This window comes from Protobothrops mucrosquamatus, unplaced genomic scaffold (genome assembly GCF_001527695.2).
Source record: "Protobothrops mucrosquamatus isolate PMUCROS unplaced genomic scaffold, P.Mucros_1.0 scaffold24, whole genome shotgun sequence".
Classification (NCBI taxonomy): domain Eukaryota; kingdom Metazoa; phylum Chordata; class Lepidosauria; order Squamata; family Viperidae; genus Protobothrops; species Protobothrops mucrosquamatus.
The window spans coordinates 2173410-2195677 of NW_015386409.1; the positions used below are offsets into that span (position 1 = coordinate 2173410).

The 22268-nt window shown below is 35.3% G+C and overlaps 1 protein-coding gene across 1 annotated transcript in view; it reads left to right on the forward strand.

Annotated features, from left to right (window-relative positions):
- The window catches only part of FAF1 (Fas associated factor 1), a 183376-nt gene that overhangs the window by 145672 nt on the left and 15436 nt on the right, over window positions 1-22268 (forward strand). The window contains exons 16-17 of the mRNA XM_015810912.1: window positions 16224-16304; window positions 17683-17760. Coding sequence (XP_015666398.1) covers window positions 16224-16304; window positions 17683-17760 — 159 coding nt within the window. The remainder of the gene's footprint in view (window positions 1-16223; window positions 16305-17682; window positions 17761-22268) is intronic.

Here is a 22268-nt window from a genome sequence, read left to right on the forward strand (position 1 = left end):
TTAAGACATGGCTATTCCAACTTGCAGGACTGGCCTAGGGGAAAATTTTAATGGGGTTTTAAAGCAATTTTTAAATTAACTTGACCAAATTACTAATATTTGTTTTTACTTATGTTTTTAAATTTGTAGTTTTTGGGGATTAGTGTTTTATCTGGTTGTTAGCCGCCCTGAGTCCGTAAGGAGAAGGGCGGGATATAAAATAAATAAATAAATAAATAAATAAATAAATAAATAAATAAATAAATAAATAAATAAATAAATAAATAAAATAAATAAAATAAATAAATAAATAAATAAATAAATAAATAAATAAATAAAATATAAAGAGCAAATAACAACTGTAGCCAAGAAGTTCAGCAGATATAAAGCCTGAATTGCACACTATAGGCAGAATTTCCAATTTCAGTTGAATCAGAAATGTTTCTAGCAATCCTCCATTAAGAACCCATAATGAACCAATCAACACCTGACAAAGAAGAAACGGTGCAATTCTGAGCATCTCTATGGGACAACCCCAAAAAATACAACAAACAGCAGCTTGGATAAAGGAGGTAGCTACAAATAAAGAAGCTGAAATGTAAGAATTTGTAATAACAGCAGAAATAGTAAAGAAAAGGGTAGGGAAAGTCAACAATTGGTCAGCATCAGGTGAAGATAAACTGCATGGTTTTTGGTTGAAACATCTGGCTGATCTATATACACACATTGCCAAGGAATTAGCATCAAACTATATGAAGGTGAATTTGAAGTTTGATTAACATCTGGCGGAACCTGCCTGGTATAATGAAAGATTTAACAAAAGAGGCAGCCCCAGGCAACTACAGGACAATTACTTGCTTACCAACAGCTTTCAGATTGCTAACTGAGGTTGTAGCTGATGCAGTCCAACTGCATCTAGTTGAAAACACTCTTTCAACCTGAGCAGAAAAGAAAATGCCCAAACAGCAGAGAAGCGAAAGATCAGCTCCTAATTGACAATTTTATAAAATTGCAAAAGAAGGAAAATCAACTTGAATGCTGATTTGACTCCCTGCCATATGATTGGATAATAAAAGTGCCTAGAAATAACAGGAGTCAGTACACACATCAGGAGTTTTGTGCAAAGATCAATGGCACAGTGGAAGATGTAATTGCTGGTCAATGCGATAGACTGGGAGAGGATAATATCAAGAGAAGGATCTTTCAAGGATACTCACTATCAGCACCATTACATTGATTCAATGTAACTCTCAACACTTAACGGTTCATGGCTATCAAACATCAAAAATATCTGCCAGGCTCTCCCACTTCCTTTACATCTGAAGCTATATGGAAAAACACCATCTCAAATAGAATCACTACTCAGCACTGCCCATGTATACAGCCAAGATATTGCAGTGGAATTTGGATTAAACAAAGGTGCCACCCTTACCATCAACAGAGGAAAAATAGTGAACACTGAAGGAATCAAGATGCCCTATGGAAATAACACCCAGAGTGAATGAAGAAGATCACTATAAATACCTGGACATTCTTCAAGCTGACAACATCAAGCAAACTGAAATCAAGAAGAATGTTAGAAGTGAATACACCATGAGAGTGAAGAAGATCTGAAAGTTCAAACTCAGTGAAGGAAATAACATCAGTGCAAATTAACACCTGGGCAATTCCAGTTATTAGGAACACAGCTGGAATAATGGACTGGACTCAAGCAGTCCAATAAAAGCCCTGGATAGGAAGACCAGAAAAAGAATGACAATGAAGCATGTCCTGCATCCTCACAGTGACATTGACAAACTCTACTTACCAAGGAAAATAGGTGGGTGTAGAATTTTGGAAGTACATGAGATGGTTGAAGAAGAATAAAGGCCATTGGAAGAATATCTGAAGGACAATGAAGCAACTAGTACAATATGAAGGGTTACTGAATACTGGAGAGACCAAACTCGCATTTAAGAAAGACCAAATGAAGACTAGAAAAGACACATAGCAAGGCAAAGTATTACATGGCCAATACACACACACACACACACAAACTAGCAGGCAAAGCAGATAACAAGAAGACCTGGCAAAGGAAAGTTAAAGAAAGAGACACGGGGGCTAATTGTGGCTGCACTAGATCAAGAACAAATTCATACAAAGCCAGAATTGAGAAGATAGCAACAGGCAGTAGGTGCCACCTCTGCAAAGAAGCTGAAGAAACCAACCAGCTGGTTAGCAGCTGCAAGAAAATTGCACAGACTGACAGCATGACAAAGTAGCAACAATGATGCATGGGAAGATCTGCAAGAAATACCATTTGCCTGCAGGCAAAAACTGGTGGGACCATAAAATAGAGACGGTAATAGGAATTGAAGAAGCTAAAGTACTTTGGGACTTTAGAATTCAAACAGAAAGCGCCTGCCACATAACACACCAGACCTAACACTTGTCGATAAGAAAGACAAATAAGTCCGGATAGTGGACCTGGAGATAGCAGAAGAAAAAAGAAAGAACTGGAGAAGATCATAAAATACAAAGACCTGCATATAGAAATAGAATGACTGTGGCAGAAGCAAGCAAAAGTAATACCAATAGTAATCATCACCTTGGGTGCAATCCCAAAACAAACAGAGCACCATTTGCACACCATCGCAATTGACAAAATCACCATCAGTCAGTTGCAAAAGGCAGCTTTACTCAGAAGCAACAATACTTTTAACACCAATAAACTTTCATATCTGATTAACCCAGGTCCTTGGGAAGGACTCAGTAGGTGGATAAAAATCCTGAATACACTAAACATCTGGCTGACTCTGTGATTAACCATAATAATAAGGAATTACTATGGAGATTTATTTCATGCAGACTATGATGAACAAGTAAAGTGATAAAAGTTCCCCCAAAATGCCAGTGTTTCAATTATACAAATATAGTCACAAGCCACATATACAACAGTGAAGTGGTTATCTGTTACTTTATTAATTGAGAGTGACATTTACAAGTAATGAAGTACTTAGTTAGGATTTTGCAATAATAGGTGTGTTCCTATTTAAGATTATTGTTATCCTGGATGTACAGTAGAAACATTGATTGACAGTAATGTACTAAGCATCTTATTCATCCATCTAAATCTTATTCCTCACTAGTACAAGGTTTGATTTCATTGTATAATCATTGGAATATATGTCATCTATTTATATAATAATGCTGTCTATTTTCTATCTGACAGAATGGACATCAATTTTATTTTACATTCTCAGAAAATTTAGCTATGAGCGTTACACAATTAAACTGGTTACATATGATAATTGAATATTTTTATTACCCTTTTTCAACAAGTTACAAACATATACAAATACAGAAACATGTATAATATATACTTAAATAAAAATTACTGTAGATAAAACTAATTGGTGGCCCTACCTAAATGTTAACCTCATAGAATTAGGTTTATAAAGCATCAACAACAACCTTTCTAACCCAATCCAGAAACTTAGGTGGAAAAAATAATTAAAAAAAAATTTATAACATAATTTTTTTTATGTTATACAGGTAGTCTTCGACTTACAGCAGTTCGTTTAGTGACCGTTCAAAGTTACAATGGCACTGAAAAATATGACTTATGACCATCTTTCATAGTTACGATCTTTGCAGCATCTCCATGGTCATATGAGCAACATTCAGATTCTTTTCAACTGGTTCATAAATATGAACCTTTGCTGTGTCTCGGGGTCATGTGATCACCTTTTGCGACCTTTTGACAAGCAAAGTCAATGGGGAAGACAGATTCACTTAACCAGATTACTAACGTATCAACTACAGTGATTCACTTTACAACTGTGGCAAGAAAAGTCATAAAATGGGGCAAAACTTACTTTAAAAATGTCTCGTTTAGCAACACAAATTTTGGGCTCAATTATGGTGATAAGCCGAGGATTACCTGTGTTATTGTTTCTTATTTCTGTCTAACTTACTGAATGGATGATTGCAGACCTTTTTATGGCATAGTGGTTAGAATTCAGTATTGCAGGCTAATTCTGCCCACTGCCAGCAGTTCAATCCTCATCGGCTCAAGGTTGACTCAGCTTTCTATCCTTCCGAGGTCGGTAATATGAGGACCCAGATTATTGGGGGCGAGAGGCTGACTCTGTAAACCGCTTAGAGAGTAAAGCATTATGAAGCAGTATATAAGTCTGATTGCTATTGCTATTATTTTCACATAGTACACAATTATGACATCCGGGTGCTTTTTGCAACCTCTGTTAACCTGAACATGAAGTTCCAACCAGCCAACTAGTCTCTCAAGCCTTTGGCAAGCTATGAGCCATTTCATTTATACTGGAAATACAAAAAGAGATACTTGGACAGTTAACAAAAGCATATCGTCTCTCACTGAATTCCATATTTAGGATTTTTTGATGAATGCATTAGGTTTTTCTCTCTCTCTAAATGTCATTAGAGAACTATAATTCTCTACTGTAGGTAAAATAACATGACAAATATAATGCCTAACAGCCCAATCTGTGCTCTGTGTACTTAAGAAGAGGCGTTGGCATGTGAAACAATTTTTTAGTGGTGTACTGGTTCACATGTAACACTTTTTGTAAATCTTGTTCCTAACATCTCCTGTTTAAATAGCATTTTTTTTCCTAGTGCAGGTCTTAATGCATTTACATGAACTTTCTTTCAAAATGTGACAATAGCAAGCAGGATACAGATTCCGGTTTCTGTTATTGTTGTCTTAATAACTACAGTAAGTCATCATAAACCACAAGATAAACAGAACATTCTTCTGAGAGTTTTAGTATGTTATTTAAGGCAAGACATAGAGCTTTTAGAGGAACAAAAGATATTTGGGATGTATAAGACACGCACGCATATCCACACACACACAAAAGGATACAAAGTTTAAATCTTGGGATTCTGTTTTTGAAGACTTTTAAAAATCTTCAAACATAATAACTGTTGGCAAGTCATCAGCATAACATTTAATATTTAATATGAGATCATCTAACAATAGTTATTAGACTACAGGACTATATTTTCTTTTGTCTGCAGTCATAATTTATCTCTGGATAAAACAAAAAAATCTCTCTCTCTCTCTCTCTCTCTTTTTTTTTTTTTTTGCTAATAGCATAATTGGATTATGCCATAAAGATTACCATAAAATGTTAGCCGTGGAATATGTATCTAGTTAGAAACTTACATTTACCATAAGACTAAGTGATGAGATTAATCCCTATCATTTTCCTAACCTTTATCCCCCAGATGCTCTCAGCCACTTTGCCAAGGGGGAGAGGCATATTTCAGCACAAAACATGGGATCGTAGCCATCCACAGTTTTTTTTTCCATTTCTAAAAAGGCCTATGAAGAATTCAAGAGTAGTCTTGAAAGTTTTTATTTTTAATTTATTTTAAAATATTATAGGCTGCCCCTCTTACAAATTGTGACTCTGGGAAGCATATCAACATAAAGTAAATAAATAACCTCAAAAGAAAAATGAAAATAATATCCATACAAAACTAAGAAGAAAATCTGTATAAAATTGACACAATCAAACAACAACAACCCCGTGTGTGTGTGTGTGTGTGTGTGTGTGTGTGCATAAGTAGTCCTTAACCTAGGATCACAATTGATCCCAAAATTTCCATTGCTAAGCAAGATAGTTGTTAAGTAAATTTTGCCCAAATTTATGACCTTCTTGCCACAGTTGATAAGTGCATCACTGCAGTTAAGTTAATAACATTGTTAAGTGAATCTGGCTTCCCATTGACTTTGCTTGTCAGAAGGTCACAAAAGGACCCCAGGACACTGTAACTGTAAATTGTAAATACATGTAACTGTAAATACATGACAATTGCCAAACATCTGAGTTTTGATAACGTGACCATTGGGATACTGATGGTCATAAGTGTGAAAAATGATCGTAGGTCACCTTTTTCAGTGCTGTTGTAATTTCAAATTTGTATGTGTGTGTGTGTGTAAATAAATAAATAAATTGAGGATAGTGCTACTAATAGACATGTAGCATTCTTGTCCAATGCACAGAAGGAGAGCCAGGTCTTCACAACTTAATGGAAAGCCAGTAAGTCAGGTCATCTTAACATTGGGGGAAGCTTATTCTAAAGAACAGTCACAATAACAGAGGATGCATAGGTTATAAGATGAATTTATAAGATAGAAGCTGTCACCACTCCAGTATCTTCATAGTCAATTCTGAGGTTAGTTATTGTCCCTGATGTTATTACTTTAGTTTTCTTTATATTTAATCTTACTCACATTTTTTCACTGTGCTGCTTGATTTTTATTACTGGAACCTGCAGATCCTTTGCATTTTCAGAGTGGTGTCATCAGAAGAGCACAGTTGGCATTAGGGCCTGTTTACTTGAGGGACCACCTGTTTCCTCTAACATCTGGCCAGACAATTTGATCCTGCCTGGTGGGTCCACTCTGGGTTCCTTTGATTAAAAAATTAACATCTATATCCTGATGGCCCTCACTCTGCTGTTCTTTAGAAGAATAGCCATGAAGACCTGGCTCTTCATCTAGGCCTTCAGCAAAGGAGAATATAGAGCCCCACTTCTTCACACTTGCCATCTTAATTTTTATATTCTGTTGTAATTTCTTTGTTTAACTGCTGGGAGCTGCCCAGATTGGTTGAATCGGTCAACATGCAAGTTGAATATATTATATTAAAAGGCGTGGAACAATATTATTATTATATACACATAAAAACATGAAAGCATTGCTGCTGGCCTTTTAGCTGGTGTTGGCCTTCATACACACCAATTTCTTTCTAAGAACCTAGGATGTCATACTGTAGTATAGTATGCAATATTATGCAGCTTATAAAAAGCTAGTTAACTACTACTTTGGTTTTTTACATGAATGTTTTTTCCAGAGTAAAAATTAAATAGTATTCCATTATTTGATTTAATTTCAATACTGATAGACAACTTGCATTGTTTTGGTATAGATATACGTAATGTATATTACAAGTATGGATTGATTAAAGATATCATATTTACTTTTGACATCTTCCTAGGGAAATAAATTGTGACACATTCTTTTTATATGGGAATACAATAATTAGGTTTGTGTGGTAATATCAGGAATTAGGTGATGAATGAATATAGGTTGGCTACAAAGATGAGCATCTAGTAAATAAGAAAAATATAGAAGTGATTAGGTCATATAGAGAATAAATGAGGATCATATCCACAGAAAAGTATATTAAATAAGAGTATATGAGTCAAGAGAGGAAGAGGAAGACCAAGAAAAATATACTTACATATATGTCAGGGTGTCAAACTCACGATGTCACGTGACGTGTCACGACATATCACGACTTTTTTCCCATTGCCGGCAATGGGGTGGGCACGGTTTCATCATGACGCATCCAGCCCACAGGCCGGCAGTTTGACACCCCTGATATTTGTAAGTGGGATTCTCAAAAGGAGAAAAGTGACAAATTTAAAAAATAAAATAAAATAAAGTGGTATATGAACATGATGGAAGCATGAACAGTTTGCAAGGGTAGAAAGATATAGTGATGTATGATTAATGTTGTTGGTGAATCTTACTTATTTGTATTTTTACTTATTTTGTATTTTTTCTTTACTTATATCTTTAATATTTTGTCAGTATTCCTTCCCTTCTGTATTCTGCATAGAAAGGGAATAGAGTGATTAAGAGATTTGCATATAACAAAACAAATAAAAAAGAAGGTTGAATCCTGCTTTAAGCTATTCTCAATTGGAATTCTATATTTTTCACAAAAATAATGTTGCAATCATTGAGTCTTACTGCTTAAAACTACAGCTTTGTATCTAATGTGTTTGATTCAGAAGTGTTGCTTGGCTCTGTCTCAAATTAGAGAATTACAGTTTTAAATTGGGCCATTTAGGCCATTGAGTGTAACCATTGCTCAGAACAGAAATCTGAATTAAAGAATCCACAAGAGATGGTTGTCTGTCTTCTGCTTCAGCAGTAAAGGGGAGCACACCAACCCATCTATTTGGGTAATTGTTTCACTGTTGAACTGCTCTTGTGATGAGAATGTTAAATTCAGATTCTGCCTTCCTGTAATTTAAATCCTTCATTCTGCATCCCATACTCTGTGACAATAGAGAACAGGTCTTGACCTTTTTCTGTGTGACATCCTTTCAGGTATTTAAAGAATGCTGTCATATCCTCCTTCATCTTCTCTTTTCAAAGCTAAATGTCCACAGCTTCTTTGATCTTCATATGACGTTGTTTTTAGTCCTCTAATCTTCCTTATTGTCTTTCTCTAAACTAGTTACTTCTAAACAGAACTGGACACAAACTCAGTAATGCTGCATAAGTAGATTTAATACCTGCTGTGATTTGGAAATGATGTTTGTATTGATGCAGCTTATTGCATTTGTGTTTTTTGTAGCCATGTCACATTGCTGATTAATATTCATTTTTCAGTCAATTACTATTCCAAGAAACTTTAGATATAAACTGTTATATCTCAGCCAAGTATTCCCTAATATCTGTGCATTTTCATTTTAGCTTCCTAAATAAAGAACTTTGCACTTGTCTGTATTAAATTTCATTACTTACAATTCTCTAGTCTTTCAAGATCATTTATCATTTTATTTCTTCTTCTGGAACATTAACTAAGCCACTTAGTTTTGTGATTCAGCAAATTTGATAAAGATTCCTTCAACCTTTTTAGCCAATTCATACTGAAGAATGGAACTGAAATTCTGAGTGGCTCACTTGATATCTCACTGCAATATGCTGAAGAACAATTGATAGCCACTTTTTGAATATAGTTTTTAAATTGGGGGTCCACTAATTTGCTATGGCATTTTGTCTATAGTTTTCCCAAAATATAAAAAAGTTATTTGTTTTTGTTTTTGTTTTTTTTAAAAAGAGGTAAGATTAGGCTGGCCATAATAATCAGTGCTGATTATTACTGCATTGTTATCAAGACACCTAACAGAGCAAATATTTTTATGATTTCCTTTAAGATCTTTCCAAGTATTAATATCAGGTTGATTAGCAGCGAGGTCATCCATAAGCATTTATTCAAAGATAACATAAAAGTTTGGCCAGTCTATCAATAAATTCCTTCACCCTTGAGTCAAGTTATCTAGCCCCTTATATTCAGGTAAATAGCTCATCCATTGTTTTGTCTCCATCAGTCACACACTTAGACCTGCCCTTCATGTTCTTCTTCATAGTTTCCTGGTGGAACACACACCTTTTTGTTATCGTTTTGTCACTTTCACTGAGCAACTGATACACTGATTTTTCTTTTATTGTCTTAGTTAAAGAAATCTAAAGAAGCTCTTTCTATGTTTCATTGCATCCCTTATAAATCTTAGCTTGCTCTGATCTTCTCTACAATTCCAGCCTATCTCTTTGTACACTTCCTGCACCTTCTTTGTTTTCATATCCTCACTAAGTTATTTGTGCATTTTCTTTTCTGCTATTCCTTTTTTTTCTTCATCAGAATTGTATTTTGTGTATCTGTGTGTGTAAAATTCCCATACATCTTGAATTCCTTTTTCCTACAGATTACCCCTTCCTGTGGAATGCAACTTGTCGTTCTTTCAGTTTGTTAAAATGTGCTTTTTTGAAGTCCAAGACATACATTCAATTAGACCATCATTTATTTTAAAAGAGTTATAACTAAATCTTTCGCAATGTTGTAGAGGTGATGGAAATGTTAAAAGAATTGTTACTATAATGCTGGAAATTTACTCCATCAGAATAATAAGTCTGCAAAAGTGTGGATCCAGATGACCAAAATTCAGAATACTTGAACGTTACCTGCTGTCATAACAAATGGTCTTTAAGTTTTCAAAAACTGTTGTTTTCACTTCAGAAAATGCAACCTGTCCATGAATGCAACCTGTCCATGAAACCTTTCTGTCATAAATCACTGATAGGGATTTTTTTTTCAGTTTAGTTACCATATTTTCCCAGAATTTTTTACAATGGTAGCCGTCATTTAGGCAGAATGATTGTGGACTTCATTAGTCTAATAGTTCAACAATGTTTTCCTGAGGAGTTAGATCCTTGAGAGGATATTAGCTAGAGGCAATGACTGTTTATATCCATAGAGAAGCCAGTTTTAATGTTCTCTTTTTTAAAATTGATAGTCATCTGGGTAAAATCTAGCAGAGAGTGCCAAGAGAAATAGCAGTCATGTATTATGCCTTTTGTGACTGAGGAGCATACAGTGTTAAAAACACATTTCTACAAGCTCATTGTTTACATTTGGCTTTTAATGAGACTGTTGATTGATGACTCTAGCATCACATGATGGGCAAGAACAAAGCATGAATTTGTCAAATACAAAACTAATGAGAAGAGATCCTTGATTAAATAATAGTATAACAATTCAACACACCTGCTTTGAGCCTCCCTTTGCGTTTTTTTTCTTCTTCCTTGCCTGAGGAGGAGACTTCTCAATGGATTACAGTAACACTTTTTGACAAGCTTATACAGGGTGGAGTTCCTATGTACTGCCAGGACCCATTTGGCGATATCTAGATAATGCATTCTTTTTATTTTTGCTGTCAAAATTTATTACTGTAAAAGCATTGACTGTTACACAGCTGGCTTGACTTGTTCTCATTTTTAAGTTAATTAACAGAAGGTCTGACAGTGTGTTTGTTTTTCTTGTTATGCAACATTTGACCATTATGGCTTTAGGATAAGTTTCATGAAAAATATCCTGCATTCCTTGAAAAAAAAAACACCTCTGTTTGCAAGTCCTTGCTGAAAATTTCTATTCATTTTAACTCCCCTCAGTTAATATTTCATTCTTTTGGCTGAAAATCTTGGTGGTCATTGATCATTAAGCTGTGAAAAGCAACAATGGTAAGGGGCCTTTATTTTGAGATGTTCAGGTTTATTCACTGGGGAAAATACTCATCCATATTTGTACATATATGAATTAAATCCAAATTATGTTTCAGTTTTTGATCTCAAAACAAACAACCTTCATAGAGCAGTTGCTTCTTTAAAAGTCCAGTTTATCTGCTCATCTACAATTGTAGCTCTAGGACAGACATGTCAAACTCGTGACGTCACGTGATGTCGCGCAACATATCGGGACGGTTTTGCCATTGCCGGCAATGGGGTGGGTGCGGCTTCCGGATGATGCGTCCGGCCCACGGTCCGGCAGTTTGACACCCCTGCTCTAGGAAGAGGTTCTCATTTAGAAAAGTAAAAATGTCAGTTTGAATCACTTGTGAAATACCAGTGTATGATGGTTATTCTAGAATTCACTTTGCTTAGGCATAATATTCAAATGATACCATTTTTGAAGTGAGGCAGTCTCTCTATGCACTCTGCCCTTTCAGCATAAATAGTGAAAATTGTCGTATAATTCTCACATAGCATGTTAAAATCTAATATGTTTATTTGTTAAATTCAAATGCATACACTGTTATCTGGTGAGCCAATTAATAGAATATATAGGTAGAAGTTAATAAATGAAACTGGTTGTATTGAAAATACAGTTGCCACTTCTGTCCATTTATATGTGTCTATCTAATTGCGGTCAAAGCTTTATCACATCATTTCAATGAATTTTGCCATTTTTGTGATTTCAGTATGATTTTTATATCATTCACCCTCCACAACAGTAACAAAAATATTTAAGAACTATTAATACTGTTTTCTGTCAATATTATTATATATTATTCAATAAAACATGTAGTATATTATTAATAGTTCCCTTAAGTGTGTCAAGGTATATGGGAATTCTAGTTGAAACATTTGGAGAGTATTATATTACCTATTTCAAGATTGAATCTCCATTACTTACACGCACACACACACACACACACACACACACACACACACACACACACAAACCATTTAAATCTGTGGCTAAATAGAATCTCTAATATGAAAGTGATTAAACTTCTGTGCTCAGGCACACAACCTTGAAGAGTATTTTTTTTAATTTTATGCTCTTGTTACATACATGTTTTTATTTAGAGAAACATGCTAATAAAAAATTGATACCGATATATTTTATCCATCTAAGTAATAAGTATCCTCATTGCCTTCTGAATTTGCCAGAAGATATTTCTGACATTTCAGATACTTCAATAAAAGTTATTCATTTTCATGCATTATGTTTTGGCCTTGAAAATATACATAATACGTAGAATATATAAAATACAAATAAATTATACACACACAGAGACACACAGAAAGAGAGAGAGAGAAAGAGAGAGAGAGAGAGAGATCAAATTAAATAGTCATATATTAAATGCCACTGCTACAATTCAATAATTCTCAAAAGAACATTATATTAAATTTAAAAAATAATTTTATAAGAAGCACATAGGGAAACTGTTATAAAAAATCATAAAACTCTTTCCTATTCGGAGTATACTGCAATATAAGAATATACAGAAAAAGTAATCTGCAGTATTCTGGTTACAGTTAAAAAGAAATACCATAGGTGAAAGAGACTTATAAATGATAATGACATACCTTACAAAAATATTTCATGTTAACAGAGAGAATGCAACAATTTTGGAAGAAAATAAGCTAAGTCAATTTAAAAAAACATAATTCTGAAGTTTTCAAATTAAATTCTGGAATAATCAAATATAAAAATCAGAAGCTATGGGTTTTAGTCATGCAGTTTTTACTAGATACTTCTATAAGCATATACATTTTATATACTTAGAAATTGTACAAGATTGTTATCTTAGAGGATCAAATTAATATTTTCTAGATGGCATTTTGTTTAGACAAATTGGGTATCTTTTTTTAACGTACTCTTTATTAACATCAAGCCCTGTGTTTAACTTCAGGTGTGGCTCAGTAGAAACATTCTTATCCTTTGGGAATCACAAAATATATAGATTTCAAAATGTGCTTTCTTTGCCTTATGGCAGAAATGGGCAAAATATAGCTTTCCAAGTATTGCTGAACTACAGCACCCATCAGTCCTAGTTAAAATGACAGTGGAGATGAAAGATGGAGGTTGCTGTTCAACAACATGTAATAAGTCATACATTGTCCTCCCATACTTTATGGAATGTGTAACCTGATTAATGTCAACATATGGATAATACAATTGTTTTCATATTTGCAGTATTTAGTTGGCTTAGAAGATCATTAAAGACAAGGTTTATGCCCAATTTGTTTTAAAATTAAACCTACGGAAAGGCAATTATATACATGTGATAGTAACACCTTATTCCTGAAACTCAGCTTGCTTTTTCTTTTCCACTAGAACAATCTTTCTGAACCTGAAAAGTAAACTAAGAATAGCATTTCTTTATAGAATTCAAATTAATTCAAATTCAAATTCTGTTGGATTATCTCAACCTGTTCTATGGATTATGCTATTGTGTATAGAACCTCATATTATTCTTTCAGAATTACTTAAACTGTAGCTAAATACTGTAAGAGAAAATTTCTCCCCAATGAAAAAAGCATGGCTTTAATAGTTTATATTAAAATGCTGGTTTAAATCTATAAAGCCTTTTGTGGATTGGCACCTGTTATCATCAGAACTACACCTCCCCATTAGAGTCAGTCTGAACCCTTTGATCCTACCAGGAGAACCAGTTGGTTGTGGCCTTCATTTTTGGAAGGTCAGGGGCCAACGTCTGGAAGCATTGATTCTTGGTAATGGGGCTCTCAAATGATCCCCCATTGGAGACTTGACTACCTCCACATTGTCTGCGTCCTAGAAAAAACTGAAGGGCTTTTTCGGTGTGCAATTTTATTTTGTGTTTTAATGTTTTATAGTATATATACACATATACGCACATACTATATATGTAAACTTTTCTCTGCTTGACTTTTATTGTTGTAGATTTTAATAATCCTCAAATGTTGATTTTATCCTCTTTCTCATTTATCTTCCTTCTTGGTAGTCTTTTCAGTTTTAAAAAGTTTTCTCTTTTGAAATCAAATATTACTGCATTACATCTCCCCGTTCACACCCAAATTAAAGTTATTAGCATTGTGCTCAGTATTTCCAGTCCCTAAGAAACAACTAAAACAAAAAGCAAGAAGGCAAAATCTATTCACAAACCAAGAGATAGTGTAATTTGAAATCACATTTTGAAATCTGGAAGGCCAAAAGCTGGACATGATAAACGTCTTCAGAGGATGATGAAATGCATGAAGTTGCCAAATGGTCTGTCCTCAACTGGGAATTCCAAAAGCTAGTAGGACCACAGCAAAGGACTTTTCCCATGTCACTACATCTCAGATGGGTGTGGGGTTCATGAATGGCTTGCTTGAAATGAGAAGATAACCAAAATAAAAAGGCAATTTTTGAAGAATTTGGATTCTACAGGTAGTCCCTGTCTTATGACCACAACTGAGCCCAAAATTTCTGTTGCTAAGCAAAACATTTGTTAAATGAATTTTACCCTATTTTACAACCTTTCCTCTAACAGTTGTTAAGTGAATCTGGCTTTCCCATTGACTTTGCTTATCAGAAAGACATAAAAGGTGATCATATGACCCTGGGACACTGCAACCATCATAAATATGAGTCAGTTGCCAAGCATACAAATTTCATTCATGTGGGGATGCTGTAACAGTCATAAGTCATAAATCACTTTTTTCAGTGCTGTTGCAACTTTGAACGGTCACTAAATGAACTGTTGTAAGTCGAGGATTACCTGTACTTCACAACTTGCCCCTCTAAAGAGAGGCTGCTGCTATGTACTGATTACCCAATGTTTATATGCGCTACTAAGAATATATTTTTAAAAATGGGTCAATTACACAGCAAAAGTGTTGAAAATTGTAATGGATTAAGACCATCTACATCAGACATGTCAAACTCGCGACGTCACGTGACGTCGCGCTACGTATCAGAGCTTTTTCGCCATTGCTGGCAATGGGGTGGGCGCGGCTCCGGTATGATGAAACCGGCCCGCGGCCCGGCAGTTTGACACCCCTGATCTACATGGCATCTGAAGATGATAAAATGGAGAAGGCAAAGCGCTGCTGCATAACTTTCCTAGAGGTGGCTTTACTCTGTTACTGTAAAGGCTCAGTGGAAGAGGTATGTCCTTTACTAAAGCTCCAAGGGACTAAGGGACTTCGGAAGGAAAGCTTGTTCTTGTGATATGCAAATATTTATTTTTGCATGTACAGAAGAGTATCACCATTTTGTCTGTAATCTTGTATACTGATGAATCTTACATTGTAAATTGCTTGCGCTGCAGTGCAACACTAATCTTAATTAAAACATACCATTAAAAAAACCTGTACAAATATTTTATATAGTTAAATCTGGCTTGGATAAATAATGTTCCATTATCTAACAATGAACTTGATGAGAAGGTACATCTGAGTAAGAAACTGTTAACTTAAAATTGAATTCAGCGGTGTCATTTCATATCTTCGTGCTATAGCAAGGCAGCCATGCATAATATATTTTTACATTCCTGAAATCCCTTTGTATCTGTTTTACTAAAGAATAATACCAAACATGGAAGAATTAAATCTAGAGGAACTCCTGAATTCTTGAATCTTGGCCTGAAAAAGAAAATTATCTGCCAATATGATCTCCAGTTGGGATAAATTTAGAGTCCCAATGCCTGTATTTACTGTACCTTTACAGTATATGCTGTCCATCTCATTTACAGTAGCAATTCTGGGAGCCAGGGCATGTTATGGTGTTACTGCAGCAAAACAATGCATTTACCAGGAAAGAAAATAGCAGCAATGGCAGAAAGTGGGACAAATTATCAACAGCCAAAGGAGCTTGGGAGGAAACAGCATTGTCGGCCATTCTTCTTGTTGGGATAATTGATTCTCTTTATTGGAGGTATTTAAGCAAAGGCTGACAGTCATCTGTCAGGGATATTCTAGTTGATTACAGTATGAATACGGTTCACTTAGTAGGAGTTAGTTGGGAACTTCCAGATTCCAACTCTAAGGTTTGATGGTAACCAATTTTGTTTAGATCAAGAAAGTATACTAGTTAATACCAAACTAAAAGACTGTAGCCCATTGTAGTTTGCAGTCAAGGCAGAGAAATTCCCTAATGTGAAATAATCTAATGTGTCCTTTTAAAACCTGCATCAGATACCCAGAAAAATAATTTCGTACACTTCGCTGACTATCCAGTTCCTTTCTTTCAACCTGTGTTCTCCAAATGTTAGTATACTGTAAACAAAGGACAGGTGTTCCAAAACAGGTATTTGCACCTGGATGAATATTGATTTTGAAATACCAAACTATTTTTTTTTATCTTCCTGTCTTTATCCTATCCCAGGATGAACGTGAGGCCCGAGAAAATGTGAAGAGAGAACAAGATGAAGCTTACCGAATCTCTCTGGAAGCTGATAGAGCAAAAGTATGTATCAATCATTACAAAGCATACAATGTTTAAGACTAATCTTAAGAAATAGGTTAGCTAATTATTAATCCAAATCAGATCATGTTTTGTCACCAGTGTTGTCACTTGTATCCCAGGATCTGGTCCCTTTCCTAATCCTTTTCAGAGAGCCACCAAGGCCCTCCTATACTTGTGATGAGGAGAGAAGATCTCCATCACACTGACATTCTGAGAAACGTGGCTTTCCTATTGAAGAAATCTCATAATGTTCTGTTGTTCCTACTGGAAAGGACCTGTTTCAATAAAAAAAAGTTGCTTGGCTGCAATTGCTTTTGGTACTACTTTTCTCAATCAATCATTATAACTTTACTAGAAAAAGAAATATATTATTCTTTTAGTAAACACATGACTGCAACCTTCTGCTGCTTTCAGTCGATCATAGTAACCTTACGTATCCCCCAAATTCTCAGAAAATACCTACTTTGATATCACCTTTGATGTGAATGGTTTCACTTTAACACTATAAAAATACCATATTAATAAATAAATCAATTCTTTACTACTTTACCATATATCCAAAATTGTCTCCTTCTGTTGATTTCCTCAATCTGCCTAGTCATATTCAGTCCTGCCACAATAATGCAAATAGGGAAAGAACTCGAATATAAAAATATGTGGAAATGAAAGAAATAAAGTAAAAGTAACTATAGTCATATCTAATATTATTAAAAATTTAATGATAATTGGATTAATGCTTGGAGTAAAAATAAGGCAAGTTACATGATTCCAGTTCAGTGACAACACGGGAGGAGGATCTTAAAACTATGCAGACTATTAGACCTATGAACCATCTTGCTTTCTGAAATACATTGTTTGGGAGACCAAGTTCTCTGAGGAAACATCTATGTGCAAAGTGAGATTCTTCAGTTAAGAAGATTTCCTAATTGGGTATTATCCCTCAGGCAAAGGAACCTTCACACGTGGAGAGAGAGAGATTTTAAAGAATTCACTCTGGCAATTTGTACAACAGCATCCATGGCTTTGATCATGCTTCTTTGACTTCCATTATGCTTGTTTTGATCTACTGAATGTTGCCAAAAATGGATGCTTTTCTCAGAGGCAGGGCTTGCCTACAAGGCTCATGGTTATTTTCAGCGTTTCCAGCATGGTGGGGATAATATTAGACTGCCCATTATTTTTAAAAAAGTCTGAATAGTTTTAGAGTCTAAAAGAAGGATCGTTTTCAGTAGAGAGAAACAGATATAGGGTTCAGATATATTTTTCTGAATCATTAGTATTGTGTCTGTGAAGAAATGTAAACCATTCAAATATGGAAAGCCATGCAAATGATAAATTCTGTTTGAACAGACTTATTAATTTATCACTTGTTCTGCAGCGGGAAGCACAAGAAAGAGAAATTGCAGAGCAGTTTCGCTTGGAACAGATTAGAAAAGAACAGGAGGAAGAGCGTGAAGTAAGTGAGTTTAACTTTTTATTCAACTGTACACTAACAACTGTGTAAGGGAAGCTACTAGCTGTAGTTCTGATGTTTTTTGTTGAAAACAAAGTGTTTCCTATTCAGATGTTTTCTACCAGAAGGAAAACATAGGTGTCTGGTATAAAGTGTGAAGTGATAAAATGCACATTGTGACATCATGATGTGAATCCTTTCAGACTTGTATCATGATGTTGCATGCAAGTTCATAAGTCTTTTGCTTCCATCATCATGGAAGTTTCATCATTCCTGTCCACCATTCCCCGGGAATGCTGACAAAGAAGAAATGAGTATCTAAGCTAATTTTTTTTAATCAAAACCACCCACAATTATATTTCAGATGATCTCTTCCAAAGAGATTTTGAATATCATTTTTATATAATCTTTTTACTTTTTCAGTTTCTTCCTATCTTAATATTTCTGTTCAATATCCTCTTTCTCTAACTGTCCGTATTTACTTACTTACTTACATTGATTTATGCCTACCTATTTGACTACCATGATTCTGGGAAGGTTAAAAATGCCCCCAAACAGTATAAGAATCATCAAATAACCACAGAAATCAAATCATGCTGAAGAATTCACTTATTTTCTTACATAGTCATTTAGTCACCAACATTACCAGATTCCCCAGACCAGTTGGCAAACCCATGCTTTCTTATTCTTCTAGAAGGCTAACAACATTGGGGTCAGTCTCAACTCAGGTCAATATAGGCGTAGGATAATTTTACTCTTGTGTAATTTTGTTGGAGCATAAATTATGCTATTTAACTATTTAGAATGTCCTTTCAGAGTTTTTTTTTATAGAAAGCTCCAGAATAAGTCTGCCTTTTATGCCTGTAATTGGACTCTTTCTCAATGCAAATAGCTATAAAAGGGAAAAAATATTTATATATCAGAACAAAAACATTATTCACAAAGCTGGGTAAAAACATTCCTTTTATATACATATTACCTATAGTCCATTGCTATACCACAGAGTTTACTTATATGAGGTTCTTTCATTCAGCTTCTGTTTGATAGCCAGTCATTCACCTGTCCACATAATGAATCATCTTTTTTTATATCTGCAGTGCAGATCCAAGAATTGTTAACTTTATTCTTCCTTCATTGTTCTTTAAGTGTGTTCACTGCTATAGAATATCCATTGTAAATATCTATTTTGCACTAAAGCTTTAGAGAGTAGTTACTTTGGAGGGGAAGTTATTCTTTACATAATGAAAATAGATCTTTCTAAGCTGCTGTTTGTTTTTTCTAGTATAATTGCTTGGGTTCAGTAAATACTATTGCATTTGTTATACAGTATTGGTAAATGTCAAAATACAATGATAGAAAGCAGGTGCCTCAGAAGAGAAAATACAAAAGGATAACAACATTCATCCATTTATAAAAGATTAAAATAAGTCCATTGTGCAGGTAAATGATAAAATAATAAAATATTTAAGCATATGTACTATTTTCAATTTCATCTAGTCTAGCTCTTGTTTAATGCTGTTACGTACAGCATCTCTGTGACAGATGACTATCCAGTCTCTATTTGAAGTTCTCCATTGAAGAACTCACCACTTCATGTGGCAATAATATTCTCCATCTGATACTGTACTTCATACAATCAGGAAAGTTCTCCTGACATGTAGCCTGAACCAATGTACTTGTAGTTGTAACCCATTGATTCTGATTTCTACTTTCTGGTACATTTGACAATAAGTGCATCCCTTTTGTGTGACAATGCTTCTGCTGTCCTTCCTTAATCCTCTCAGTGCAGAGAGTGGGGAGGATGGCAGAAAAGATTATAGGCAATTCTCTCCCTTCCATCCAGGACATAGCATATAAGCACTGCTTGAGCAGGGTCCGCAAGATTGTCTGGGATACTACACATCCTCTTCACCACCTGTTTTCCTTGTTACCTTCTGGGTGGAGGCTTCGTGGTATCCGAAGCAGAACATCCAGATTCAGTCACAGTTTTGTTCCATACAGTATTAACCTTGTGAACTCTAAAGCTTCCTCTTTCCACTATGTATTCAAGATGGATAGTGATTAATATTTATATGTTATTTTTAGCAGCTGCATTATACTATTAGATCATGTTTAATTTGTGGTTGACAAGAACACCCAGACCCCTTTCACATGTACTACTCACAAGCCAGGTTTCTTCCATGGTATATTTATGTCTTACATTTTTCCTATTCAGATGCATAACTGTATTTCTCTTCATTTCAGCCCATTGCAAAAGCCTGTTTGATTTTTTTTTTAATATTTCTTTCTTCACTAAAGAATTAACCCTCCTTCCAGCTTTGTGTCTCCCGCAAACTTGATAAATTTTTCCTCAATTCCCTCATCCAAGAATCTGGTTAAATGTTGAAAGACAGAGGGTGCAGTATAAAGGCCTATGGCATGCATCCATTAACAAGCTTTCTGGGGTACATTCAGCCAATTGTGAGTCTGCTTAATGACTATCATCTAGTCTGTATTTTACCATTTTATTAAGGAGAATATCATGAGAAACTTTATCAAAGGCTTTGCTTGAGCTGCATTTAGATGCACTCATATTTATGGCATTTTGGTAGCTCTACCAAGAAAAGAAGATGACTCTGACATGATTTGTTCACAACAAGCCAGTGCTGGATCCTTTTAATTGTAGTACGTTTGTCCAAGGGCTCACAAACAAGCTATTTATTATGGCTTGATCTGAGACTGAAGAGAATCACCAGTAGTTGTCAGTCCCTTTTCAGAATTGATTCAGACTCAAGACAGTTGGCTGTTAAGAGTTAGATCAGGGGTGTCAAACTGTCGGCCCGCGGGCCGGTTTCATCATACCGGAGCCGCGGCCACCCCATTGCCGGCAATGGCAAAAAAGCTCCGATACGTCGCGCGACGTCATGTGATGTCGCGAGTTTGACATGTCTGAGTTAGATGCTGAACTTGGGAGAGTGCCAAACCCCAGAATGCACCATCAGCTAAACATAGCTCAGCAATGAAGTTCTGGACAGCTCTTTGAAAGGAGAAGGCATTATTTCCCCTAATTAGATAAAGCCAGGAGCTCTGGCTATATAACATCATCCTCCAGACTCTCTCCCTGGTTAGAAACAATGGTCTTGCATCCTGCCCTGAATTCTTGTAATCTAATGTTCCAAGGGCAGCTACTCCTTGTCTTATGGATAGCATCAGCTTTAACTTTGAACTGGCTACTGTGGATTCTTCTGATTCTTGAGACACAGACTGTTTCTTTAATAACCTGGTATATCTGCCTTAAATTTCATGCAGCTTGCAAAGTGATCTCCTTGTTACAATTTATGGAGGGTCATATTACTATTATTTCACCTTTTTTATATGTAACGTGAAACAGCAAACATACCTAATACTCTTGTTATCTATTTTCTTCATATCAACAACTCTGTTAGGCTCCTTAACCATTAATCAAACTGACTCCCTATTATAAATATATATATTACATTATGATATGATACAATGTAAGATATGCTTATTCACAGTGCTTTTTTTCTAAAAAAAAAAAAAAAAGGTGCCGGAACTCACACACATCATACAACCCGCCTTGCCTACCCATCCAAAAAAGGTGCCGGAATTCCGTTCTGGGCGTTCTATGAGAAAAAAAAGACCTGCTTATTCAGATCTATTCAAGCCTTTATTTATGCCTCCTAGTCAGTGCTTATGTGTGCTTATTTTTGCCTTGACTACTGAGAGTGTCAAGCCTATAACAGAGGAGTACATTCGAGAAAGAAAAATTTACAATGAATCTTATTAACTGTATGGTGTATCGTGAAGTAAATAAGAGGTTGGTATACAGAATCTCGGAAATCAGATAAGCCTAAACTCTAGCACATTCATTCTTAAATTTATTGTGATCGGGCTCCTGTGATCTATTTGAACCTCTTTTGGATTTACACATAGTTTTCTTGACAAAATTTCAGAAGTGGTTTGCCTTTGCCTGCTCTCTATGGCTAAGAGAGAGCGCGACTGGCTCATGGTCACCCAGCTGGCTTTGCATGTCACAGTCTTCTGATTTCTATCTGATCTCTTTACTACTATATCAGACTGGCTCTCTACAGAGAGATTTATGAGAAGCCAAAGTTCTCAAAGTTCAAGATTTTTAAGTTACCTTGCATTCTGTTGATGACAAGTCTGAAATTGCCCATTATAGATCTCGGGCTGATAGGTCTATAGTTTTTTTAGATTCTCTTTCTTCCCCCTTTTGAAAGCAGGGATGATATTTTCTGTCTTCCAAGCTTCTGGAATCTTGCTTGCCTTCTCTCAAAGGTTAATGCAAGGGTTCTGAGATCAACCATTAATCTATTACCCATTCACAACCTTTTCTAACAATGGACCTACAACCTCTTTGGCTTTATTGCTAACATATCCAAATAGCTCATTTTTGTTGGTTTTGCGGGCGTGGGTGTGGGTCTCTTTTGTAAGCCTTATGTCAAATTCTTGGGCAGCTGCCTAAATTAAAGGTGATTCTTTTCCAAACA